Raw genomic sequence first — 27,997 nt, 5'->3', positions numbered from 1 at the left:
TACTTATATTTACATTATATTAAGAGAATAAATTTAATCAAATATAACATCTCACTTGGATTTTCAGGCAACCCTTCAGAAAGAGGGGTTTTTACTGTAAAGATGGAACCAGAGTAAAAATAAATTTTCTATTTTAGACAGTAGTGGATATGACCCTTGTGTTGCAAGACACTTTCAGAGATTACCCAAAACCAGACTGATTAAAAAGCTTCTCAGGTGCTGACTGCATGTTGCTCTGGCAAAAGCAGTTCAAAAGCAAAGCCTGTATTTCCCCTAGCTTCACCATTCATGAGTTTATCGGCATCATTAAGTTGCAGAGGCAAGTAATTACACTAGTTTTAACAATGAGTTTTAGTTAAGCAGTAATCACACACCTAGGTGAATCCCATTGCTCTGTCCAAAATCTTTATGTCCACAAAGAAACCTTCCCCATGAAATTTGATTTTTTGAAAACATAAGCAATCTTAAGTCTCTCACATTACCAGTGCAGTTGCAAACGCAAAGCTTGTCACGCTATAACCAGTATTCTTTTTAAAGCAGATGCAGAAGTTTCTCTGTAACATTTAAAGTAAGTTCTTCCCCACAGCTCCTAAAGGTAGTCAGCAATGGAGGGAGAACTTGTATTAAATTCTCAACAATACGTAAGTAGGTTGAGAAGCATTGAGAAAAATACTGGAAGATTAGCCCATCAGTCTATGTATGGAAATTCTCATGAGGTCAGAACACATGTATTTGAACCACAATCCCCTATACAAAAGCCAACATACTTCAGTGTTATTTGTGATTTCCATGGATCAGCAGCTACGAGGGCAACAAGAAGAGTTAAATATTTAAGAAGCCTCAACCAAATATGATTAGCCAAAAGCAGCTGAAACTTCAGCTGGATTAACCGTACAAACCAGGGCAAACAGATGTAGTCCAATACCTGCCCCATTATTTTTCCCCTCATACCGAAGGCAACAGAGCTGTAGATCTTATGTGTGGACGGAAGGTTTTAAGTCTAGGACAACACACTGTAGGCATGTAACACAGATAGCAGCAAAGTAACTTTTTGTCTGTTTGGGGGTTGGACTTCTTTTTCCTTTTTTTCTTTTTGAAAGCAAGAAAGTGCTTCAGAGCTCTGGAAAAGCGAGCAGGATCAGAACTCCTCATGGACATTACGTGCATAGTCCATAAGCTTGCTGCCTGTGAAGTATTCACTATATTTCAGGATCTCCTCCAGCTCTAAGTGATGGTTTTGATTTTCATCTGCTACTGCTATCATTTGCTTTGCTTCATTTAGGGCATTGTATTCATTCATAGGATCCATGTATTCCTAAAACAAATAAGAAAATTTTCAATCACTAAGCACACATTTCCACACATCAGAATTATAACCTTAGCTCTACATAAGCTTCAGCAATTATGAGACCAACATAAGCCATCCCAAAATCAACGTTAAGTCATGGAAAAAGGTGTCAGCACATCTTTTTAACAGGCTTACATCTATCTCCTAGCTATTTTTCCATTCACTGCTTCCTTGGCTGTTCTAACAGAAATCCAGATTTTCTCAGCTTATGCTAGTGTCTACAATAAAAATTTCTGAGATCTTGGTTGCAAACTAAACTCACTATCAAATCTGGTGGGTTTTGTGAAGAAGTATCAATTCAAAATTAAGAAGTGGCTCACTATCAATCTGTATGACTTAAATTTTCTTGTTTCTGGGGATAAACTTTTTAGAATGTGTTCAATTTAGAACTTTCTTGTTCCATTTTATGCCGCCAGGCAGACATTAGAGAGGTTACAAGTCTCAGAAACAAAGCTTTTTGCTCTTTCAACTAACTTGAAATAGATTAAAAGTTTTCAAGCAGTGCACTTTAGTTCATGATGTAGAAGACTCAAGATTATCTTCAATTTCTTCGCAGAAGACGTGTGACATACATGTACATGCATCTATGTGTATACACAGACTTCACAGATAAAATGGGTATTTTTAAAGGAAAATTCTCAGAAAAAAGCTATTAACATTGTGTATGTCACAATATAACTGTTTATCCATACTATCACTATTGTTCATCTCACATATTTGCATACTAACAAGGTTAGGAACTTTATTCATCCTGTCTCAGGGAGAAAACCACTATTTCAGAGGTTCTCCTTTCACACTGCCCATGATGCAGTCTGAATTCTGCTAGTCAAAATACATTTCTACATCCAGAAATGAAAAAAAAGCCAGAACGAGCCACAAGCCTCTTCCATTGGCCACAAAACTGCCACAACTATAGGGTGCAAAATATTTCATGCTGTTTGGTAGACTCTTCCGCAGACGGAATTATTAGAAGAAAGCCTTACTTCTGCAAACCAAAGTCCAAAAAGGCCACAAACTAGAATGCATGCTTGAAAATAATATATATATATTTTTTTTTTTTTAGAGAAGAAAAAACACTCTGAAAGACAAGATATCTCTGCTATTTTCTAGGCTACTGGGGCCCCAGGGTTTGTTAGTCCTTGGGGTTTTTTTTGATTTGTGTTATTTTTCGGGGTTTTTTTTTGTTTGTTTTCTTTTTTTTTTTTTTAATGAATATATAGGTTGCCATTTACTCCTTTTGCAACTGAAAGTATGACTCATTGTCCCATTAACTACTGCATCTAATGAAGTCTGTGACTTGCTTTCATGCACTCCATATCCACACAAGTGTCTTATGTGACAAAAAAACCCTAAAAGCATACCTTTGAATAACAGGTACGCTAGGAAAACTCCCCCTCCTCTTTAACAAAAAAACATAACAACACTATCTGCAAGTACTATAATCCAAAGTTTTGTAAAGTAGACACACACACCATACTGTCAATTCAAATATTTTTGCACTTCATATTCTCTAAAGCAGTTAAAATCCTGTATTTAAAAACCAACTGTTGGTTTTAAAGACACTAGAACTAACTATTTGAGGAAGACTTACCTCCAGCTCTTCCATTGTGACAATACCATCATGGTTAGCATCAATGACCTCCTCAAATTCCTTCCTTCTGTCTTTCACCCAGTCATCATCAATATCTTGAGCTTGCTGGTTCTCTACAGTACCAACAGGTAATGAAATGAACTCTGAAAGCGTAAGTTTCTTATCTCCATCTTGATCTACAATAGAAGTACATAGAAACTGAAAAGTATTTGCTTAATGACAATTAAAAATGAGAAATTCCTTCATGTCAAGAGATGTCATTGGTACAGCCTGCCTGGTTTCAGCAGTCCACAATCCTGACTCCAGTAGTGAAGAACAGTTACCATTTGTATCTTTGGTTAGCCAAAACCTCTCTGTATTATGGTACACACACAATGTTTTATAAGGCTAAAAAAACATATGCTCATCAATATACTAAACAAAAATAAGTTTTCTGGACCTGAAGGACATACCAGGTGGGAAGCTCAGCTTTTTTTTTTTTTTTTTTGTTGATGTTTATTTTTTCAGCAAACTACTGCAACAGACATTCTTCTTTCTGTCTGTCTTAGAACACTTGTATCCAGTGTTCCCTTGTATTAGCATTCAGGTAGATTAACCCTCATAAAAGACTGCGTACTGAACTTGTTTTATCTCTGTGCGTCACACACTCGAATATCACTGGAAACTCTTCATATTTATTAAGCTAACAACTAACAAAGTCATAGTTTCTTTTTTTTTTAAATCCAAATGTTCTAGTAGTTTTAAATATGCATCACTATAGACTTAATAGAAAAAGTGTGCCAATACTTAAGAATTTTAAAAAAAGTTTTCTTAGAAACCTCAACCATTTATTTCCACTTTCATGACTGTACGTCACAATGCTTACATGGCTGCTGTACTGGGGAAGTACAAAGCAATTAATGCCCTCGTCACAGAACATTCACATCAATGTATTTTACAATATTTTACTATTCATCAAATCTTTTCTACTATTACTACAGTGACCCTACAATTGATCTCTGTATGAAGTACTCAGAATATCTAATGTATAATGTTGTGCTGGTTTTTAACAACCAGAGACTAAATTTAGTCTTGAGAGATGCACAGACAACTCTATAGAGATGCCAGCATTTGTGCTAACAGTTTGGTTTTCTTACTCATCATGTTAGAAGATGTGTAGAATAGAGCAAACAAGATGCGCCAGGATTTCAGACTGACCCGTGACAGTGCAATGACCTAACAACATCTACTCAATAAAATGGTTTGCAAGTAAACAACTCCCAAGAAACATGTTTTAAAATGGCATACCCAAATCTCGGATGATTTCTTTCACCATGAACTTCAGCATTCCTCTACTATGCTCTGGATGAAGAAAAGACAAGAATTCTTCTTCATTCAACAACAGATCAGGAGGTGGGTTGTCAGCTTGGTACCACCGATCCTTCAGGTTATCTAAAACTTCCTGTGCTAGAAATTTAAGAAGATGATTTAAGCTATCATGTTCAACCTATTTAAAGTTCTTAAAATACAACCTCCCCTATCACTCAATTGTTTAAACAAGGATGAGCTATGAACCAGTTATTTTACAGTTCAACTGCCAGGGAAAGCAGGTGTGGAGGGGAAACAAAGTGCAGTTAGTTTCGTCTAGTTTGTGCTGAAACACTAGGAAAGATCCTTTAACCAAACAATGGAAATGAAATTAGGAGACAAAAATAAAGATTTAGCTACACCTGCATCAAAACTTCAACATATCAAATGAAAAGTATCATCCTACCAGTAGTGTTAGCTGGTTCTGGTAGGAGGTATGAATAGTCCAACTTTGTTCAGGACTTCTTGTTTTCCTTTCTTCTTTTCACGTTCTGAAGCCCACTACCAACAGAAATCTTACACCTGCCTGAATACCAGTAGTACCTTTCTTCTGAACAAAATCATTTTTGTTTTCTACTTCAAACCAGTCCTGCACATTGAAATAGCCAAAACATTCTTCAAATTCAAAATATTCTTCAGATTCACTATCTCCATGTACTGCAGTTGTGACATCACACACCTAGTTAATATCTACAAGAAAGGAAGACGTCAACCAATTCTTTTCCTACCCAAATAATAACCGCAGAACAACAAATCCTTTAACACTTATCATGTTTTCTTCTAAGACTAAATAACATGGCAATCATTAAATCTCGAAAGATGCTTCTGATCTGTGAAGCACCATTTTACCAGTGCTTTGGCTAATAGCACTACGTAAGTTTATTTTACTCTGCAGCACCCGTTAAGTCTACCGCAGGTAAGAAAATATTCTTTGCCAACATGGCAGTTCCAAGCATAATCAAAGGGACACATTTCATTACACCAATGGTAAAACACTCAACTTTTCTTTCAACTTGGCATTTCTTAATACAACATTATCTAAACCAAAACCAGTTCTATTATTGTTTTGAACTCTTTTTAGACATGTTCAAGCTCATAGGATTTGAGTTAAAATGGTACAGTGATCTACCACAAACAGGTGATTGAATTACACATACTGCGCACAATTTTAAATGCAGAGTTTTTTTTCTCTAGCCACACCGCAATTCCAGACAGCACCCTGACCCTCCACAAAACTACACACATGAATTAAGCTTAAGAATTGTATTAAACAGATTATAAAAAAAGAAAAACCAAAGCCTAGTTTTTACAGCAATCAACAATACATTTTAATGGACAGCTGTTCTTTGTAAACAAAGCACCAAGTGAAAAGGGATTATAAGCAAAGCCATAAAGCAGAGGACTAGGAAAGCTATGAAGACACTTCTGTCTGCCCTGCCTCTGCTCCTCCCTTCTTCCTTCACCCTGTCAAAGGCTCAGAATTTAAAAGAATCGCCTACCCAGAGAGAACTTACATCCTTAGACTCAGATACATCATCCAGTATTTCAGCCTACAAATGTGATTTGTTGGAACTATGAGAGATTTAAGAGGGTAAGTCTACAAAATAAAGTTTGAAAACATCAAGAACAGATGCTAAGCTAAACACTAAGAAATGCATTTAGCTTTCAGTTTCTTAAAGATACAAGTATTTATTACTCCTTTTAGCTACCTTGTCTATTCTCTATCAGAAAGCATTCTGACTTCAGACCTAAACCCTGCATGTGTTTTAGTTATCACTATAATTTAATAAAGGGAAATATTTTTTCTGCAAGTAGCAAGCGCAAGTTGAAGTACAGATGTACTATCAGATACATCAGCACCAAAATCACTTTACATTTCCACTTCTTTCATTTCATCTTACTTTATTGCAGACAAGCACTTTTTAAGTGAATTTTTCCTAAACTCAACTGAGAATCATAATTTGTACATGAGTTTCCGCTAAAACCATGCATCTGATTTGAAGAATAAAACCACCCTACAACACACAACGTGACAATTACGGGCACCTAGTGGTCCTGAACATAACCAAACAGGAAAAAAAATACCTGTATATTCTTTTTCTGGTGTAGGCATTTTCTAAATGACACACTGGAAACAATACTGTCTGTAGCACACCCTGCTATCTGCAAAATACACTAACAAACACAAGTCTGAAGCATTTGATTTCACAAGTTTTAAAAACACTCCGAAAAACTACAGTCTTCAGATAATAAACTTCTTTTATTTAATAAACTGTCTTAAATAACTCCTGTATGCTTTTGGTTGCTGAGTTATAACAGGGAAAAAAACCCCAACAGTTGCATCTACATTTCTGAACTGCAAGCTGCAATTAAGAGTGAAGTCTTCAGTGAATGTTTTTTTGTGAAGAACAAGGAAATCCTTCAGAGTCTTAATATGAATCTTGGGGCAAGTTTGTAAATGGCAAGTTTTCATTATATCAAGGACACAAGTAAGCACAGAATAATCAAGTCACTTGCTTATAGTTTTCCAGTATAGCCAATCCCAAATGTTAGAAGTCACAAGTCAATTTCCCTTTGCCTACCTTTCTTACTCAGTCTCACATGAAACTCAACTGTCACTCATCAGTTGAAACTGTTGTTATCTGCATAAGTTAAATAAAGCTGTGTCCCTAGTTCTGCCCTGGCATCTAAACTGTAGCATGCTTCTGCGCAAGACTAAGAACATGCCTTAAGATCCACACATTCAGTTACTTTTTTATTATACAGACTGAAAAAGAGTACTTTTACACTGTACTAGAGTATGAAAATAAGTTTTGCCTGTCATTCTCAGGAAGCGGTAGATAACTAAATTGATTTTCCCAAACAAGGCTTTTTACCTTGGTAGAAAAATGATTATGTACACACTTCCCTTATTCAGCAAATCTATTATCTGATGAGCATTCCTGTAAACTGCAGTTAACCACACTGCCATAGAACACGCTGCACAGGTGTTTTCCCTGCCATAAAATTCAAAGGCCCATTTGCATTTTAGTTGCTTTTTGATAAATGGAAAATATAACATAACCCACTTTTAAATGACTAATTCCTGCAAGGAAAGGCTAAGGCTTCATGTTTTACTTAACAGTAAATTTAAACACTTTTAGATGGGGGGGGAGCAGGGTGATAACTCTGTTAAGAGTTGCCACATTTACACCAAGCCAGATTCAAATGAAAGTTTCAAAAGTAGTAAGGAAGAAATTATCAATCTCACTAACCTGAAGAATCAATCAATCTCTATAGAGAACTTAGATGAAACATGAAACAATTGTTAGGCAACCTTCTGCCATTAACTTCTAGTATGCTTTGCAGTGCCTATTTAAACACAACACTGTTGGGTAACACATACACCCCTCCTCAATTTTAGAACAGGAATCGTGTACAGCAGCGCCCTTTCATTTGAAGCAACAGGGGACCCAGTTCCCGCATTACAAATACAATGGTACACAGACAACACAGGTCTGAAATTTTTGCTGACTGTGAAGCACAAGTAATTGAAAACTATTCAAATAGGCAGTAACAAATACGCAACCAAGATTTTTCAGTGTTAAATATTTACATCAAGAGTGTTGGGAATGCAGACTTGAGTTGGAAAGAAACCTCGTATTTCTGTCATGACTCACACATTCTACATTTGTGTAGAAGCAGAACAACTAATACATTCATCTTCTATTAAGAACAGTTTTGACATTCAGGTTTTAGGGAAGTAAAAGAAAAACCACCAACACACCAACAGTCTGCACTTACTTTCTTCATCTATTTTCAACTCTTCATTGTTTCTGATCTTCTCTGCAATCTCTTTTTCATTAAAGCCCTTACTTGCCAAAAATTTAATTTTATATTCATCCCAGGACACATGACCTGTAAGAAAAAGCCACATCTCAGACATGACATAGTGTGCTTAAGTGACAAATTTTTGCTCTCATTACTTGAAACAGTATGTGCTAAAATCTTTTGGTTCAGCACTATAACCATCACACTAAGCTTTATGAAAGGCAACGTGAAAACTATCACCTGATTCACTTTAATGTTTCTTTAGACCAGACAGGCCTTGTGAAAATAACCTATTTATGTCACCATCCTCAGCCCATCCCCAACAGAGCCACTTAACTTATTACAATTTCCTATGACTGCAAGTGAAATAACAGAGCAGTCAACACAGAACTACAATGCTGACTGAAGCACATTACTTCTTTGCTCTATTATCTTCTGTATGGATCAAAACTGTTGTGATTACATGCAGTCCAGAGGAACTTGGATTTTGTTGCAGCACATCTGAAGAGCAGCCAGTAGGTTTGGCTACTAGCAACTGACTTAAGATGTCACCAGGAGATGGAGGAATCATTCATCTTACCATCGCCATCAGGGTCCACAGCTCGGAAGTGCATTTTATTCTCTTCCACAGCTTCCTGGAAATGTTCATCTGTCTTTTCCATGATCCAGCGCTGCATCTCTTTCGCACCTATCTTTTTATCGTTATTTATATCCACCCTATGGATGAACAGCAAACAAGATTTAGATCTGGGGACTGGGGGGGGGGGGGGGGAGGGTGTGGTATCTTTTTAGATTCTAAATTAATTACTTTATTGAACAATAACAAACATAGGTTGCTAAGGAAAAGAGTGTATTTATAACACTCAGAAGTTGTACATTCTTTGAACTACAGAGTAAACAAGTTAGCCATTTATTTCATAATTAAATTTAAGTAACTACAACATCTAGGTTACTACTCAGTGAAAAACAGACATACTTCACTCTGCTGTAAGTTATCTCATTTCAATATTATGTTTTTGAGTAAATTTTTTAAGTAGAGGAAACCACAAATACATCACTTATAGCATAGTAGCTCATTTCCTAGTGGTTCAGAATTGTCAACTGCCAGCTGCTGCAGACTTTCACTACTTTGAAAAATTTCTTCTTTAACATTCGCTCAAGCCATTAACTCTGTCTGAATTTATCTTTCCAAGTCCTTTTTACCTTGATCTTCCAAGATATCTAGTTTACTGATGAGCTGCCTCCCTGTCCCTGACTAGATCACAACTGTCATGACCATTAAAAACAATGAAAATATAATGTAAATAACCTTGGTGCAAGAACTTTCAAACTATTTAATACTTTGACTGTAGTACTTCTAAGTGGAAAAAAACCAAACCAACCAAGTTTCCTATATTATACCTTGATCTCTGGTAACAGATTAGAGCTGGTAAGTTTTTAATTCCTAGCACATTTAAAAGTTCTGCACATACATTTGTTCTCCATTACGTTTCTGAATTATCAGGCTCACTTTGCTTTGTTAAAGGATATGCTTGTAATCAGTGCTACTGAGCTACAGAACTAAACTTTTTCTACCTGACTAAAATTATCAGTAAACATCCAATCTGACAATCCACTGTTCTCCTTAATTTAATACAATTAAGCAGTATTGGTAGTACGATACGCTGCCATACCATCAATTCCATTAAAAAGAAGTTAATACAAAAGTTACAGTTGAAGAACAAATACAAAAACAGTAACATGCCACTTCAAGGTTATTTTGAGTGTATCATTAAGTATCTATTAAAAAAAGATATAACAATATTTAAAACTGAAAAGATATTTAGGAGTACTAACATTTAGGAGGTCAGATTCTATTTAAAGCATACCAAAACCACTCTTGCCCAATTAAAAAACAACAACAACAAAAACCACCTCACACAAAGAAAAACACAATAAAAAACCCCAGCTTGACTCTGGCTTTTTTATCTGTTTCTATCACTGTCGTAACAGTACTGAAGTGTTATCATTGAAACTCAAGTTATTAAATATGTGATTTGCCTTTAAATGTCAACCAAATGTTAAAACCTTAAGCCAAATTGCAACCCTAGCACCTAGTCTTCTACAACATTTAACTGTATTAATAAATGCAGTATTAGTGGTTTTAAATATTGTATCATATCTTTCCACATACATATACGCACAGGCTCAGTATTAGCAACTTTTCAGTATCAATGGCAAGAGCAGTAAAATGGTCATGTTCCACTCAATGCCACCTTGCGTTTACCAGGTGAACAAATGTGGGTTTTGATACTGAATACGTACTATCAAAAATGAGAAGGGAAAATAAAGCATTTTCCCCTCAACATTTAACATTCTAGTTTCCTTAGATCAAAGCTATCAAACACACTACTTCCAAGCTGTACTTTCCATCTAAATCACATTGTAACTAGGGAGAAAAGTAACAAACATCCCATTTATTGCTCTTCTAGCTCATGAAAGTACACCTTTGTTCTGCTACCGGAGTTCCACAAGAAGTCTCCAATGACTCAGATTTTCATGAGCTAGCAGGCATCCACTGTACAAGGTGAGCTGAAATCCTTTCGGTGTCCACAAACAGCACTTCTGCTTTTGAGATGAGTATTTACAACTGTATGAAATACAAGATATGGTGCTGCTGTCAGCTTACCATCTAAGGTGATAAAAACAAGAGACTGTCCATGCTTCCTTAGCTAACTATCTCATTCAGAAAGGACTAGTGAAAATATCTCCACTAACAACAAGCAGCTTAGATAATTACGTGTTGCTGAACAACCTAATACTGGTAAGTCATGGAAAACTGATTTCAGAAGACAGTGATGGGCAATCACTTTGAGGCAGATAGGCCTAAACACTCAAAAGATATTAGTAAAGGGTGGTACATTCTAACGTACCCCTTAAAAAAAAATTGCCAAAGAACAAGTACTGGCAAGAAATTTAAGTTCAAGAAAACAAGATGAATCTAAGTAAGAGTATCATCCCATATTACAACTTTGCTCAAACCTTTCTTGGCAAGCTATATACAGAAATCTTGTGACAATCTCTCAAACTTCATGATACACCAGCTCCACAAAAAAAATAAAAAAAATAATCTTGATTGCTCTTTTTCTACAAGAAGCATAGTTTTCTGCTAGAAGTGTGCTATGTCATATTTGTAGAAACTTACGTATATGACATACTACTAGCTGAATAGACAGCAAAGAAAGTTTTTGTAAAAGCAGGGATTACCATTGGCGTAAATTTGAATTAAAAACCAGACTCCAGAGAACAATTTACCTTATTGCTTACCTGTCTCATTCCAAAGAAAATTATAGAAAAACCACAGCCCAGACAGTAGTTGATACAATGTGATAAATGGCATTATATGAATACATTTCAGTAATGGGCAGCATCAGACATAACAGCTCCTTATACTGTCTAAGTTCAAGGTTAACACTTCACTGACTGTTCCAACTATATTTCATTATTTATTCACAGACTAAATGTAAATACTACCTTCAAATAAGAAACAGGCAAGTATGCTACTTTGTAGGATAATTGTAAATTTTTCCTTAACAAAAGCCTATAGTAAGGGCTGCATTGAATATAGATGTCAAACTTGGAAGAACATTTTTAAACACTTCAGTGTAGTTTCTCAACCACAACCCATTAAAAAATCAGATTTTTGGGGCCACCTTTCAAAAAGTCCACATCAGAAAGTATTATCAATAAACAACGGCCACTCAGGTTTTCAGATTCATGTTTTCAGGTTCCTAAATGACAACACTGCAATGCTGCCAGAGGTATTGGGGGGAACAGGAAGGCAGTGTTCTTATCTAAAGGACTGAAGATAACAATTTCCTCGAGCACCTAATGCATATCACTTTAGAGCTGGTTTCCGTTTCATCCAAATAATGAAAAGCAGATGCAGAAAATAATTTTTAACAACAAAAACCAAAGCAAAGCTCTACTTTACATGGTAGGAAGTATGCAAAATTTATTAGACATATTTAAATGTACAGGCTAGGAAAAACACAAGTCAGGGTACACACACTACTTAAAACCTTCCAATGGCATACAGCATAACTGAAGATATCAAAACAGGAAAGCTTAAAGCGTCCCTTCTGCTCATTCGTTATTCTGCCTGCTATCGTCCAACATCAGCTGTCATTACTAGCATCTTCTGCCATAGACAGAAGGCATACCAGTAGAAATGAATACTGTGTTAGGCTACGAGACAAACCTGAAATTAAGAAAGGGGGCATGGATCTTGCCAAAACCACTCCCCATGTGCAGTCTGAACACAAACAGTCAGAGCTGTAAAACCTAAGGGAGCTACACTTACAAGCATTGTGGGATTCAGAATGAGTTCTGCTTTAGGAAAAGATAAGTTCATGACACTTAAACAAGGGGAAAACAAACAAACCAAAACCCCTCCGTACATGGTAGTATTTAACAGAAGGTGTATTTAAGCCTGTGACCTGATGAATGACCATCAAGGTAAGGCACTCAGCTAACACAAAGATTTTCATTTTTAAATCACAATTAGGGCTGCTGCCAAGTAGCTGAAAACATCAGCAAAATGCAAATGCTAGAGGGATACTCAGCTTTCAAACTCATAAGAGGTAACTCCATCACCACAAAAAACACCCTGACAGAAAGCCACACACATTACATTCTTCTGTACTTTATCAGTTTTGTTCAATACATGTAATTTTAATTTACAAGGTAAGTGACCCTTAGAAGCAAGGCTCACCAAACTGAATATACCCAATGCCATCAACACCCATCCACACAAGCTAAACTACATCATACAGAAAAAGAACAGAAAGTCTATAGAATCCAGGCTAATTTAAACTATTTAAATAGAGATGACAGCAAACGTCTGGGGTTTGATTATTTTTTTTTATTTTTTATTTTTTGCAATTATGAGAACTATAAGAAGGATGGATGTCAAGTAAGTGTCTTTCACAAATTTTCTTGACCTGAAGGTACCTGAACACTTACCCTTGGCAGGGAATGAAGACTAAAGAGATGCACCCAGGATTTCCTGCACCATGTCCTAGTTTCAGAGGGCAAAGTAGACATACTGGTTATCTTGTAAAAAACCCACTTCTGTAGACAAGTAAGGCTTGTGCTCCCAGTAAAAAGTGACTTTAGAAACTGAATTACATAATTACAAAATGCCACTTGTTCTTTCAGTCACATATAGCTTGCTTGCCTAGAGAATCATGGTTTGGAGAGCTTTTCTTCCATGTTTCAACTCTATTTTCAGTAATCCTACTGGACAATAATTTATGCTTTGAATTGACTACATCATACTGGCATACTGTAGAATCTCAGCTTACATTAATTGAAAACACATTATGTTTTCTTTAGGTCTTCAAAGAAAATATTTCTGAAGCATCTGGAAGCCTGTGACTTACTAGCTTTTCACATAAGTTCATAGTATTTCTCCTTTCACTCAGCCTTCAAGATTATGCCTAGAAAGCAACCAAATTCCTCAGAATGCTTTTCTACATTTCTAATCTAATCATCTGATGGAATGTAATTTTAAGTATCTGACTGAAGTTGATCTTGAATCCAATTGCTTTAAGCTTCCTAAGACAGCCTCTTTCATAACAAACAGACAGAAACAAACTGTTTGCAATTTGTGAATGACAATTTACTAACCACAAGTTGAATGTTTCCAATAAACATACAGCAATAAAGAAAATGAAACCTAAGCACAATCTTAGTATTTGTTTATATCTTACTGTCCTGATTTCAGCTGGGATAGAGTTAATTGTTTTCCTAGTAGCTGGTAAAGTGCTATGTTTTGTGTTCAGGAGAAGAATGTTGATAACACACTGAAGTTTTCAGTTGTTGCTAAGTAATGTTGAGACTAAGTCAAGGATTTTTCAGCTTTTCATGCCCAGCCAGCAAGAAGGCTGGAGGGGCACATGAAGTTGGGAGGGGACACGGCCAGGGCAGCTGACCCAAACTGGCCAAAGGGGTATTCCATACCATGTGACATCATGTCTGGTATATAAACTGGGGACAGTGGGGCTAGGAGGTATCGCCGCTTGGGAACTAACTGGGCATCATTCGGTGAGTGGTGAGCAATTGCATTGTGCATCAATTGTATATTCAAATCCTTTTATTATTACTAATATTATCATCATCATTATTAGTTTCTTCTGTTCTATTAAACTGTTCTTATCTCAACCCACAAGTTTTACTTCCCCCTCCCCCCCCCCCCAATTCTCTCCCGCATCCTGCTGGGTTGGGGGGGGAGTGAGTGAGCAGCTGCATGGTACTTAGTTGCTGGCTGGGGTTAAACCATGACACCTACCAATGAAGTGAGTGATCTGAATAGCAGACATAGTAATAAAGGATTCTACTCTAAATGAAAAAGGCACTCTGGTTTGCCTATTTGCTTTAGCTACAGTTGCTTAAGAGAACACCAGAAAAAAAATCCAATGTTATTATTGATACTTTTTCCCTGTTAATGAAAAGTTTGCAGAAAAAAAAGCTTTGTTAAGCCTTCTCCCCAGACCATCATCATCATTAAAAGCATCAGTGTAATTTAAGCTGTTTTAATAAAATTAAGCCTCTATTGCAAAAATGCAAATCAAGCCAATTCTGCCACCTAGTGTCTAAAAGTATGCACTGATTTTGATTTCCACTTCCATTATGTTTACTGACCTCTGCACATCTGACAGTTTATTAGCTGACACAAACCTTATCTAGCACAAGAAGTGCTTTATAAAAGGAAAAATGCTTTAATGTCTAAAAGTTAAGTTAATATTTTTACACCAAGAGCTAAATAAGTTTCCAAAAAGGCTACCAAAAAATATTAATCTTTCTATTCTCATGGTTCATTCTCTTTTTCTAAATTCTGAGGAACTAAATGTTTTGTTAACAACACTGCTAACTTAATGAAGAAAGCTGTCATGTCAATTTCTGAATTCTTGGTATGTGCGGTTAGGCATAATTATTTTTAACCTTCATGTATTTCATTTGAGACACTCAAATTTTAGATACTCAGTATCAACTAGAAAGTTTTACTAACAAAAAGCAACTGTTAAGTTTGTCTACCACAATCTTACCCCATTGTTTCTCTGTCCCTTTTCTTCCCTTTTGCCTGTACTATTGTCTTTCCAGTGTTTCTCCTCTGCAGTTATTTGCAGAAGTCACAACAGAAACAAGATCCATATGGAATAGAAGACCAAACTATAAATAGGAAACTTAGATTGCCAACTGAAACAAAACTTACAGCAAAGCAATAGAGCATACTACTGCTAGAACAAAACTGCAACAAACTCCCACCCTGCCAATTCATTGCATGGGCATCCTACCACTAAGTAAGCCCTTCCTCACTAATTCCTTGATCTAAAATACAAGTGTGATTGATTATTCATTGAGCCAGGAACCAGGAAAAATATTAATTTTCATACCTCAAGAGGCTATATAGGTTTTTTCACATAGAAACGGTACATTTTGTCATAAATTTTACTAGACTACAGCACCAATCCTGTATACTGATCATGACTCTCAACACATGCATTCTCACTCCTGAGAATGTTTGATACAGGTATGTTAATAGCTTAGTAACAAGAACACAGTGCTTATAGTATGATGCCTTCCCCCCATCATTGCAATTTTTAACTATCACAGAAAAATTTGCAAATTTTACTCTAAAGATCAGAGAAAGAGGCTGCACTGTTGTTGACAATGTACATAACTTACTTTGAAAAGATGACCATGAGCTTCTTCCTGTTTTTTCTGGGTTCTGAATCTTCCTCAAACTCTTCCATCTCTTTTCCTAAAAAAACTTCTTGATGAAATTCTTTGTTAAGATGTCCATCCATCTCCATTTTAACCCCATTCAAGTGATCTGGGGGCAAGATCTCATTCTCATCTTTACTATCAGCTGGCTTTTCTTTGAGAGCCGAATTATTTGCAGGCCTTGCATAAACATCCATTAGAAGAAATACAAACAGAAGGGACAAATACAGAGATCCCAAACTGCAGAGAAAGGCCTGTCTTGACATCATTTTTTCCTTTTTATTAAAAATATTAGCTGATTAAATTACTGTGAATGGATTAAATGATCTAAAAAGAAAAAGGAAAAAAACACAAGCAAATTAAACTCTAGAACATTATGTCACTAATAAAACATCTCCTAAAACTTCAGAAGAATCTACACACACATGCAAGCATTGCCATGAAAGAATAAAAAATCCTGTTAAATAATAAATACAAAACAAAAAAATTAATCGAGGTTAGTTTTCAGTCTGCACAATTGCAACCTCTGTCAGAGAACTTTGGAAGATAACATCCTTTAAATGGCCTAGTTCTACTCTGAAAACTGTCTTCAGGTCTTATGGCATGAGCTGACCTGGCAACTGAAACCCAAGCATTTACTGAGAAGTCAACCCAGGGCACGAAGCACTTACTGCCCGAGTGTGCAGCCCCAGCTCAGCTGTGCCAACGTCCCCAACACTAGCACTGCACTGCCCAGCAAGCTGCAGAAACAGCCACGACAGCACAACAGTTTACCAGAGATCTCAACACACCACCCCTTTAGAAAGGCTGAAAGACGGAAAGGTCTTTTTGGAAAGCGGTGACTGTGGGAAATACGATTACAAATGCCATCACATAAAGCGGATCTGGAAACACACAGTAAAACAGCCGGCAGGAAAAGCAACGCCAGGGGCGGACCTGTCACGACCTGCTTGCCGGTGCGTTAAAATCGCTGCCACATGCGAGCTCGCAGACCGCAGGGACAGGGAAAAGGACCACAGCCCGACAGACGGAGCGTCGCGGAGCACAAAATCCACAGACCCGCGAAACACAGCCCAGCCCCGGGCAGGCGGTAACCCGCCCAGCCCGCGGCAGGAGTCACGGACCGAGCCGTGACGGCGAACTCCCCACCGGAGAGGGGGAGCCCGGCCGGGGACTCGAAGGGTAGTGGCGGTCCCGACCCGGCTCCAACAAGAACCACACGCACTCACCGAGAGCTCCGGGTCGCCCGCGGGGGTCCCCACCCCGCAGAAGTGGGACGCAGCCTCCGAGAACCGTGACAGGCCGCGGGGAGGCCAGCCTCGGTCTCGCTGCCCCTCGCCCCGCTCCCAGCCCGGCGGCTCCTCACGGAAGGGCGTCAGCCGGCGCGGAAGACCCCCCAAGCCCACTCCCGCCTCAGAGGCACGGGTGGAGGGAAGAGAACGGGCCGGGTCAGCGCGCTGCGTAGGAACTTCGTCAAAACGCATGTGCGTGCGTGCGTGAGGGAAGGGGGGGGGGGGGAGCGGCCATCTTGGAGTAGGGCAGAGGAGCGCCCTGAGGCGCTTGCGGCAGCCATTTTGCTTCCCTCACACTCAGCCCCCCCCCCCGCCCCGAGCCGTCGCAGCCGCGGTTGCCGTGAGCCGGTAAAGAAGGAAGGCAAAACTCCCGGTGCTAAAAATTTGAGCGTAGTTGCTCACGTGCTCTTCCCTTACCTCAATTAATAACAAAGCAGACCTCCTCCTCTAAGCGTGAAGGGACTTTTTTAATTCCCTGCCAGGTCCCTTTTCCTGGCTATACGTACACCTCCACTTTTGGGCTTATCTGTTTCGCTCGGGAGCCCTTAAAAATACTGCCTTTTGTACGTAGCACGCCACTACCAACCCTTGTGAAACCAGAACAGCAGTTAGCTAACACACGACTACTACCACAAGACTACGCGCTCTACTGTGCCCCAACGAGGGCGCACCGCCGCGCACCACAGCTTCCATCAGGGCTGGAAACACAACCGGCCGAGGTGCAGGCCTTCCCTAAGCTTGAAACGCCTTCCCTTCCCGCCACCCAAAACAGCTGCCCGGAGCCAAAATGGCAGCGTCCCGGCCTCACCTGCCCGGTTGCAAAATGGCTGCCGCGAGGCGCCGCCGTGTGCGGTCAGGTGGTGAGGGCGCGGCCACTCCTCCTACCCCCTCCTTCCCCCACAAGGCAGGCGGCGAGCGAAGCGGCGGCCGCCGCTACACACACACACACCCCTCGAATCCGCGCCGGAGGCCCAGCAGGTAGGCAGCGGACAGAGCCGCTCCTCCTCCCGGCCTGAACCGGCGCTTCCCCCGCGGAGAAAGAGAAAAGGCAGGAAGGAGACATGAAACCACCTTTGAGGGACGGCGAAGCGCGGTGAGGGTTTCTCCCCAGGAAGCTTGTCCCCTCTCGGCGGCCGTAAGCCCTTCCAACACCACCACCCCCCCGCCGGGGGGGCGGGGCTCCTGCCGTTCCCGCCTAAATCTTCGGGGTGGGCGGGGCCTCGGGGGCCTGGAAGGGAGAGGCGGGGGGGGGGGGGGAAGGCTCCGGCCGTCGAGGCCCCGCGGCCATGAAGCTGCTGCGGCTGCTGTGCCGCCACAAGACGGCCCTGGGCCTGGGCGGCCTGTCCCTCTTCGCCGTGGTCCTTCTTTACCTGGCCAAGTGCACCTCCGAGGGCCTTCGGCCTCCGCCGGCCCCCCGCGGGCTCCCTCACAACCAACCTGCGGCCTTGCCGCCGCGGGGTGCCAGGGGGCCGCATCCCCCGGCAGCCCCGCCATCTTCTCCTGAGGAGACCGCTTTCCTGGCCGTCCTCATTACCAGTGGCCCCAAGTACAGCGAGCGTCGCAGCATCATCCGCAGCACGTGGCTGTCGGCCGCCGGGCGTCCCCCCCACGATGACGTCTGGAGCCGCTTCGTGATCGGCACGGGTGGGCTCGGGGCAGAGGAGCTTCGTAGCCTGGAGCTAGAGCAGAGCCGGCACAAAGACCTCCTCCTCCTGCCAGAGCTGCGGGATTCCTACGAGAACCTGACCGCGAAAGTCCTGGCCACCTACGTCTGGCTGGATCTGCACCTGGACTTCCAGTTCGCCTTGAAGGCTGATGACGATACCTTCGTACGCTTGGATGTGCTCGTGGAAGAGCTGAGAGCCAAGGAGCCGCGTCGCCTCTACTGGGGCTTCTTTTCTGGCCGCGGACGAGTGAAATCCGGTGGCAAATGGAAAGAGAGCGCCTGGGTGCTCTGTGACTACTATCTACCGTACGCTCTGGGTGGCGGTTATGTGATTTCTGCAGACCTGGTGCACTATTTGCGTCTTAGCAGAGACTACCTGAACATGTGGCAGAGTGAAGATGTCTCCCTGGGGGTGTGGCTGGCTCCCATCGATGTGAAGAGAGTGCACGACCCTCGTTTTGACACTGAGTATAAGTCACGAGGTTGCAACAATAAGTACATAGTAACGCATAAGCAAAGCATCGAGGACATGCTGGAAAAGCACCAGACCCTGGCTAAAGAAGGAAAGCTCTGTAAGGAGGAGGTTAAGCTCAGGCTTTCCTACATGTATGACTGGGGAGTGCCTCCTTCACAGTGTTGCCAAAGGAAAGATGGCATCCCGTGAAAGTCTGAGGAAGGAAAAGGCAGAATATCGATGGACGCTCTGAGCTTGGTTACTGTTCCCTGGGGAGAATCTCAGTAACTAGGGCTTAAAAATTACTCAAAAGATTTTGCACGATTCGTTATGTCACAATCAATGAAGTCCTGAAACTCCTAAGAGCTACTGATGTGGCATGATGTAGAGATGTTTTAAAAAAAAAAAAATAATGACAAAAAGCATGGAAAGGCTCATACGACAGGATTGAAGGCAAATAATGGGTTCAAAAATGTGGATAGTACAGAAAATTTGGGGGAGATAACTTGAATGAAGAGTTACTGGAAGATTTTTAACAGATTCTAAGATTTATTTGCTAAAGATCATGACAGGCCTTTATGCTATCTATAAGATTGTGAAACTAGCATCTGCTGTTTATTTCTTGGCTAGGAAGAAGTGTCAGTTTGGCAAGGTTTGAAGATTTTAATGGGGCTGCAAATCAGCTGCTGTTGCCAGTGGGAACAGGTGGCTGGTTACTGACACAAGCAGTCAAGTAAAGGGAACAATTTTACCTAGGGTATTTGTGTTAGGGGAGGGAGAGAGCCTGTTCTTTGGCAAGCGCTCCGATTTACAAGAATGGAATTATTAGACCTTCTGTGTAACTTGTCTGTAGGCTTTTTGTTGTTTTAAAGACATCATGTACATAAATTATCTGGCAGCTATGGAGTAAGTCTATATTTAGAAAGGTGGATGAGTTACAGTATTTGGCAGATATAGAATATATTATCTTATTTGGGGGGCAAATAGTTATGTGACAAAGCTAGCCTTCAGTTGTTAGGCATAGGTGTTGTTCTTAGCTTATCCTCCAAATACACTGTGTATGAAGAAACATTTCCCCTCCTGACAGTAAGTAATCTGACTGCTACAAGGTCAGATGTTGTAGGCTTCAGACTTAGATTGTTCTGGATTACTTCTGTAAAATGTAAATTGGCAGGATTAGATCGGCAGAAGCTATTTGGAGTTCAAACAAGATTGCCCTAACATGGGTACCTCAGCTAAGAAAGTAAACTCTGTATTGTAGTCAAGAGAAATAGGTTCCCCCACCCCCTAAATTCCTCTTTGAGGAGAACCTTGTCTCTCTTTTCAGGAGATACGTTGCAATCTAAGGGGACTAATCCCTCAACAGTCACATTTAGATGCCTGAAGCTAGACTGTGTGAATTCCCTCCTTCTCTCCAATAGCACATTTTAGTGGAACTAAAAATAATTTTACAGGTGGTCTAAGTTAACTGCTCAAGTGATACGTCAGTAAATGGGATTATGTTCCTAAATCCTGTCTACACTACAAATAATTCTAGTACTGACAGAGCTTGTCAGCATCAGATGCAGTATTGAACAGTAAATACAGACAGGACAGTCTTGGCTGTAGAAGAGATCACTTACACAATTTCACCATGTTAGTTATCTTCAAACCTTTACGTAAGCCTGTAATTCAAACATCTTTGAATGGCAGGTGCTCTCATACAGAGAAATACTTTTTTTTTCAGTACTACTACAGAGCTACTGACTTCCAGTAACCTTTGTCAGCTACAGATCTTTCAGTATAAGCAGAGTTTTTACTTTATGCCTGAAGGGCATTCTTAATTATCAGTTTTACTGTTTGTTGCACACTGCACTTTCATACAATTTAATTTCTTCCTCTGCCTAAGTCAGTGTCTGTTCCCACCTGCAGGAAGAGAAACATTGCAAAAAAAAAAAAAAAAGGGAGGGGTGCTAATGTGTCTGTATTTTTGCTTCTTAAATTAGCAAGTTTGCAGTTCATACCAAAGGAATCAACTGGGGGGGGGTGGTGGTGGTGGTGTTATTTTTCTTGTTTTGATGAAATTATTGAGGATTAAGAAAAGTCTTCTGCAGAGAATGATAATTCGCTGTTTTGAAAATTTGAACAAATCTTTTACTTCCTTCTAAAACAAATTAAGATACTGAAAAAAAGTTATTTTAGCATGTGTCCATTCTAATGCATGCTTATGCGTTGACAGATAGGCAGATGTGCTTTTCAGCAAGGTATACTATTCTAAAACAAGAATTTAACAAGATTACAGGAAATTTAAATTGGTTTTAGCATTTAAAAAATATCTGTTTGCCATTTGGGGTTCACTAGTATTGTGTGTATATATGTGATTAAATGCTTGTAATGTGAGTATTTATTTATAATTATTGAAAATGTATTATGTATAGGAAAAATGAGATAGTTAAATGTCATTTTAAATTTGTTTAAGGAGGTACTGTAATGTCCACGAGAATTACATATCAAGCAGTGCTTGAATTTCTTGGTGTACAAGCCATTATTTAAAGTACTGTGATCTGAGCTGCAGATCAAAAGTCTGTTGCATGTCTCTCAAGCTAGTAAGAATGTACTGTTTATCCATTTCTATCAATAACTGTGCTCATGGAAGTTGTTTACATTGTTGACTTTGACTCTCCTTACTCACAACTCCCCCCCCCCCCCAAAAAAAAAAGTGTTTTTCATTGCTAGCAAAATTAATGGCAGAGAAATGCTGGATCTCCATCTGATATTTGACCCCATGGAAAACATTGTGCATAGAAATACTTAACAGTTAAAGAAATTCTCTTTAAGTGTTTCTTACACAAGTGTGAGGTGAAGTACCATGCATAGCAGATCTCTTGACAGCAGCACAGCCCGTTGCCTGCCTAGGCGTACTGCCTGCACACTTGCAAGATGAAGCTCAGAAATGATGGCGACCACTCTTACATACTTAATATCTGGATCTTGGTCTGACACAGCTTCGTTATACCCTTTTCTATTTAAGGTTACCCATGTTTTGCTCTAGTTGCAAAACAAATTAACATGGAAGGCTTGACAGATTCTTGTCCTTTGGTAAGTGGTTTTAGTTTTCTTACTAGACATCCCCTTACCGCAAATACAGGGCTTAGATTTCAATCCCAGTTAACTGGGAAATTCCACAAAAGTAAAAGATGAAGTTTTTAGGCTTTTTTGATATTTTAAAAGCACATTGAATCATTTGGGAGAGAGCAAACATCCCACATGTGTGGAAAACCCCAGAAAAACATTAACTAGTACAGGATTTTTTTTTTTATATTTTACTGGAAAGAATTTGCATGTGAAAGACCTATTAATGTTATTTTGAGCAATCAAGAAAAATCTGTGTATTGCATGAGTGAGTCACTAAAGTTTTAAAACTTAAAGTTTCAGTCCAAAATTAACTTTTGAGCCCATTTTTTCTAAAGCAAAATATAAAGCATATTTTGTACGACATACGAATTGAATGTTTTCAAAGTAGTAATTAAAGGCAGTCTTTCATATCTTCTAAGGACTAGGTCCCGTATTTCCTGACGTCATCTCAGAAATCTAGTATGTGATGTTTTCATACTCGAAAACCATGATGTAATCTTTGTCTCTCTTGAAAGTCAAGGGGAGGAGTCTGACTTCAGTGGGTCTAGCATTTGAAAGAATGTTTAAGTGCTGCTGAGAAATAAGCAGGTTTTGGTCTTTATAGCAGCTATATTAGAGTGGAACACTTTGTTGTGGGCCTTAGTGAAAACTAAATTATCCAGGAACAGATTTGTCGTCTTTTTTGTAGCCCTTCTTAGTGGCAATAGGTTAGCAATATGTTGGGCTTTTTATTTTTTTAAGTAGTGTTTCTGCTGATTTCTAAGTTTTTTCTTCATAAATACTTTCCATTTTTAATATTCTTGTTAGTATGGGCAAAAATTATCACTTTAGCTTTGCTAGATATCAGCATGTTACTATAAGTTAGGCAACTGTGTCAAGTCTATAAGCTTATGTTGGTATCCATTCAGGACTGCCATTGAGTTGATCTGTAACACTATTGAACTTTTTGTTATTATTTACAGAATTTTTTTAAAATTAGTTTTTTAAATCGTGCATTTAGCGTTCTACCAGAGCTAATAGATACAGTAGGGAAATTAATTGTTTATGACGTGCCCTCTCCATGATAGTATCCAAGACTTGATACTGAAATATTTAAAGCTGACAATGGCATAAACTCAGCTAGAAAGTTGATTTTATTTTCCAGTGATTTTTTTTAAGTTACATGCAACGTGACTTAATTACTTTAGTGTGTAAAAATAAGTAGCTAAAACATTAATTGCCATACTGAATAAACTAACAGTTCCAGTTAAAAAACCCTCAAGCTTCCAAGAATTCCTATAGTCACTTAAAGATTTTTAAAAACCAAACCCAAGTTAGAAATTACTATTCCTGTAACTGAATACTTTCTTTTCTGAACGTCTAGCCTTGTTCATGTGAAGTTTGCTCAAATACAGCTTCTATGTGTCATACTTTAGACAGATGTTACATTTTCTGTAGTTGAAATGCCTCATTTTTGAGCATTTAAATTTATATTTCCTATCTGCTAACGCTAATGTTTTGGGGGCCAAGGTGTTAGCTTTGCAGATTTGATTAAAAGCCCAGCAGCACGGGAAGATGATTAAGAATTGCATTTCTATTAGTTTCTGTTCAGCTCAGCTCCAGCATCAGAGTTGAAATATGTTTCTGGTATTGCTGTATGCTTGACAAACTGTCAACACCTACACTACTATATATTTTATTTAGAACACTGCCTGCAAGACTGAAATCCGTTGCTACATGTACCTGTGTAAGATATGCTTTTACCTTGGAACTTGAACTACTTTATGCCAACATAATATGCCAGTTATTACTTTCTAATACAGACTATTTAGGTAATGTCTAGGAAAACTTGGAAATGGATCAGTCTGTTACTTGTAGTCTATCTGAAGCTGAAGGATACTACATAAGTGTGCCTTTATGAAACAGAATTAGCGTGGGGTACTGTGCTGAGTATGTTTTAAACAGTTGAATGAAATTGCACATTTTTTGCAGCCACATAACTTTACCATTTGGGAGTGGGGTGTGGCACAGTTTATTTGCTCAGCATTGATATAGGAAATAAACTGCTAGAAACATGAAGCTATCTGCGATGATAACTCTTGGTAATTGCGTAAGCGTATTGTATATGTATTTATGTCCTTTCATGTATGCCTTTACTGGCCAAGGATCTGTGTGCTGTGATTTTTAATAAAAGATTTTTGCTGTACAGGTGATTGCTTGTTCTATGTAAGATACCAGCGTGGTTATTTTCACTTTATTATGCCACTGAGAGGCACAGAGGATTGGCTCAGTCTTAAGCAATTGCACAAAAATGCTTCAGTTAACATCAGTAATAATGACTGATCAGCATGCCAGAACCCTGAAGTAGCTAGTGGCACATTGTATACACAAATAGAGGTACCTGTTCATCCTAATTTTACATTGATAGCAACATAGGGGCATGACAAACTAATGCAGTTGGAAAAAGGGTTTCTCTGACTAAATACTGTATTGATTCTGGTCTTAGCTAAGAAGTATTCTATGCAGTTAGACATCCATAAACACCATTGGCTACAGTCCCGATTTATGTTAAAAACCAAAAATACTAGCAACATTCTGACAAGGAATTGGAAAATATTTTCAGTATAACACCTGCTCAAATCATTTCAACACTCCAGTAATAAAAACACTTCTCCAGTGCATTAGTAACTTAAAAACACTAAGGTCTGATGAAGATTTATTTAAACTAGAATCAAGATTGCCACACAATATTCTTGCTGCTGTTTCACTGAAATCAAAGACATCTCAGGATCTACATACGTAGAAATTCCCAGTAAGGACGTATCTAACTTCTAAAATTAGCACATTTTAAGCCACTTCTGATTTGTATTTTCCCACTATGCAGAAGCCTGTGAGGATTCACAAGCCTTTTTCAAGAGACCAGGTGTCATACCTCATGTTCTTTCTGCAGAAGGTAGTAAAAGGTATGGCACACCTGAAAAAGCCATATCTAAGTAGTTTTAAGCGAGGAGAGGAAGTGTGCAGAGTACCTTCCCTTGAAATAAGGCACTGAAGTTGCAGGCAGTAGGGGCATTCTCATTTAGAGAAACAGGTATCCAGTTTTATGTACATTGTATAATTCAGAACTGTGGTAAGGCAAATAGTAAGATTTGCATCTTGTAAGATATTTATAGATATGTTGCTAAATAAACACGTGCCTGTTCATTTTAAGAACAGAAGCGCAAGTTGGAAATTTCTCATCTACAGACTGGAACAAGGAAGTATTTCAATGCTCTGGAATTTTTAAGACAAGCCAAGCGACCATAGGGAGCAGGGGGTTTGGATTCCATGGCTGCATCCTGGCCTGTAGGCCATAATTAAATTCAAAATTTCATACTCACCTCATTCCAGCAGCCGTGGTATTGAGCTTTAATTAAAATCCATAAAGCACTACGATTGCCAAATAATACATGCAGTCTCCCCTTTTACTGAAATAGTAATTCCAATGGTAAATCAAGTTAAAGAACTCTTGTCAATTAGAAATGCCATAATTAAACATTAAAAACACACTTGAACAGTTCTAACCTGTCCTCATTAGTAACCTTGGGTACACTGTGTAGACTTGGGGGCCAACAAATGTAAGTCAGCAGATCCCTTATTACTTTTACTCATGTAGCAACTTTGTACTGAAGTTGTTTCAATCAATTTTTTTGCAATTCCTTAGAGTATTTGAAAAATCATCACTAATAGCTTGTAAGAGATCATACCATGTAGCCAGTTACAATATCAAGAAAACTTATTACCTGGTTATATGCAAGGTACTGAAAACACCAAAGGATTTAACATAGTTAATACTTCTATGTGCAGCGAGAGAAGCAATTTCAGCATGTTGGTTCTGCTGTAGTCATGGTGGGGATATTGGTCTACTAATTATCAGGGTACAGAGAAGAGAAGAATCCGTTTTAAACAAGTCAACAAGAGCTATTTCAGTTTGGCTCATCACATACGTCAGGGTTTCCCCTTTTTTCTGGGCCACCATAGTAAAATAGTCCAATCCTACATCTATCTAATCAGATGCAGTATCATTTCAAAAGGCTCTGTCACCAGAAGTGCTTCTGCTCCTCAGCAGTAGCTAAGGTAGGAAAAACCAGAGCCACAAAAACGATGCTGGATTCTCCTCCCAGTTTACTCATAATCTGTACATGGTTTTGAACATCTAGGTCACAATACAAACTCCGCCTTAATCTACATTTGGCCAAAAAGCAATTTACGTATCAGTAAGAGGGGATAAGGAAATCTGACTTGAGCGATACTGCACATTATTCAGTATTTGCAATAATCACATCCAACTAAGCACTACAATCATGAAGTGCCCAAGCGTACTCTTAGGTAAAACTAAAAAACATTCAGTAGGAAACTCTCGTTATTCCTTTACCTCAGCAGTTTCTCAGGCAGTCGAGAAAGAGGGAGAGCAGAGCACAGTACCGAGGAAGATGTTCCTAATGGGAAAAAAAGTGTGTTCAGTCCTGCTGTGCCAGCATGCCCTGCGGACAAAGGGCAATACCACAGCCTTTATCCTTGCTTTGCCACTGCGCTGGGATGCAGAAACAGAATCTAGACTTCAAGACATCAGTATTTCTTCTGGCACTTCTCAAGTAGCAAGGAGACAGCCACATCAGTGCAAGAACAGGGGAATGAGCTTTTGACCCCAACTCAAGGTCAGGATAAACATTTTTATTCTCTTTTTCCGAGATGTTTATTCACCCCACTTGTGCCTAGAGTCATAGCAAAAGAATAATCTTTGCTTATCAGGCTCTATCAATTCCTACAAGTTTCTGAAGAAACCAGGAGCAAGTAGATTGGAGCAGATCTGTTGGTTTTGTCCAAGTCCCTCCCTGCCCCAAGTTTGCTGGGAGTCACCATGAATTATGCATTATTTGCTCTACCTGGAACTTAGCCACCCTGTATCTTTAAATTATTGTCTCCGGGACTCAGCAAGTTTTCATTGCTCAAAGCTTGCTTCAAACTCAGTCATCCAATTCCAAAGAAAGCTTGTTCAAAAATTATTCCAAGGACAAGCAATCTAAAGTAAATAAAGGCACAAGCATAAAACCTTGAATCTAAGGCGAGTTATTTTGCTACGTGATGTTCGATGTTTTAGTTCCAACACAAATGATCAAATCGCTATTGAAGTGAACATAAGGAGAAGACTGACAAATAATGCAAGTCAAGGGAGCTGCTTCTCAAAACAGGCTGCCCAGGTCCACCAACCAAAGAAGATATATATTCAGATTTCTGCCAGTAACCAAGGAAGCTGCCTAAAAATAGAATTAATGGGTTATAGAAAAATAGAGACAATTGGTGTCCAAGGGCACACGGTGTTTCAGTTTTACAGTGAAAACAAGTCAGCTCAGAGGGGAAGTAACTTGTCCAAGATCATGTAGGAACCTGGCAACAGATTAGAAGAAGCTGGAAACCAGTTGTTGGTGCAGTTAGGCTATTGCCTTCCTCTTACTAAGGAGGAAGCTGATGATAGAATTACTAATCTTGCACACAAACTGATCATAAGTTCTTCCTTTCAAAAGAAACATGCCAGAACCGTACAAATCCAACCGATTTTCATCCTGTTTGTGACAACAGAACTAAGCCA

General features: G+C 39.2%; 2 protein-coding genes across 5 annotated transcripts; one reads left to right on the top strand and one right to left on the bottom strand.

The window, feature by feature from the left end:
* Positions 1-3: 3 nt before the first annotated feature.
* Positions 4-18,319, bottom strand: SDF4 (stromal cell derived factor 4). 4 transcript variants are annotated; one of them, XM_049816878.1, is made up of 7 exons: positions 18,227-18,319; positions 15,825-16,190; positions 8,677-8,813; positions 8,070-8,183; positions 4,227-4,385; positions 2,940-3,115; positions 4-1,315 (listed from the first exon to the last, which is right to left on the bottom strand). In XM_049816878.1, exons 2-7 carry the CDS (start codon positions 16,130-16,132, stop codon positions 1,139-1,141), a joined length of 1,071 nt encoding a protein of 356 aa, XP_049672835.1. In that variant the 5' UTR covers positions 16,133-16,190; positions 18,227-18,319; the 3' UTR covers positions 4-1,138. The 4 variants fall into 4 exon arrangements, with proteins under 4 accessions (XP_049672835.1, XP_049672846.1, XP_049672825.1 ...); XM_049816889.1 differs by lacking the exon at positions 18,227-18,319 and adding an exon at positions 17,964-18,054; XM_049816868.1 differs by lacking the exon at positions 18,227-18,319 and adding an exon at positions 17,573-17,950.
* Positions 18,320-18,411: 92 nt separating this feature from the next.
* B3GALT6 (beta-1,3-galactosyltransferase 6) lies at positions 18,412-24,568 on the top strand. The gene has a single exon (XM_049808270.1). The coding sequence runs from the start codon at positions 18,442-18,444 to the stop codon at positions 19,483-19,485; it is 1,044 nt and encodes a 347-aa protein (XP_049664227.1). The 5' UTR covers positions 18,412-18,441; the 3' UTR covers positions 19,486-24,568.
* The last annotated feature ends 3,429 nt before the right edge of the window (positions 24,569-27,997 follow it).

Source organism: Accipiter gentilis, chromosome 1 (assembly GCF_929443795.1).
Source record: "Accipiter gentilis chromosome 1, bAccGen1.1, whole genome shotgun sequence".
In the NCBI taxonomy this organism is placed as follows: domain Eukaryota; kingdom Metazoa; phylum Chordata; class Aves; order Accipitriformes; family Accipitridae; genus Astur; species Astur gentilis.
This window is presented reverse-complemented; position numbering and strand designations above follow the sequence as displayed.

Coding starts and splice junctions, on each gene's coding strand:
- SDF4 (XM_049816878.1), bottom strand. CDS start 16,132: ATGATGTCAAGACAGGCCTTTCTCTGCAGTTTGGGATCTCTGTATTTG. Junction 4,386..8,069: donor GTTGAAAATAGATGAAGAAA/GTAAGTGCAGAC, acceptor TTAAATTTCTAG/CACAGGAAGTTTTAGATAAC. Junction 1,316..2,939: donor TCACAATGGAAGAGCTGGAG/GTAAGTCTTCCT, acceptor TATTTGTTTTAG/GAATACATGGATCCTATGAA.
- B3GALT6 (XM_049808270.1), top strand. CDS start 18,442: ATGAAGCTGCTGCGGCTGCTGTGCCGCCACAAGACGGCCCTGGGCCTG.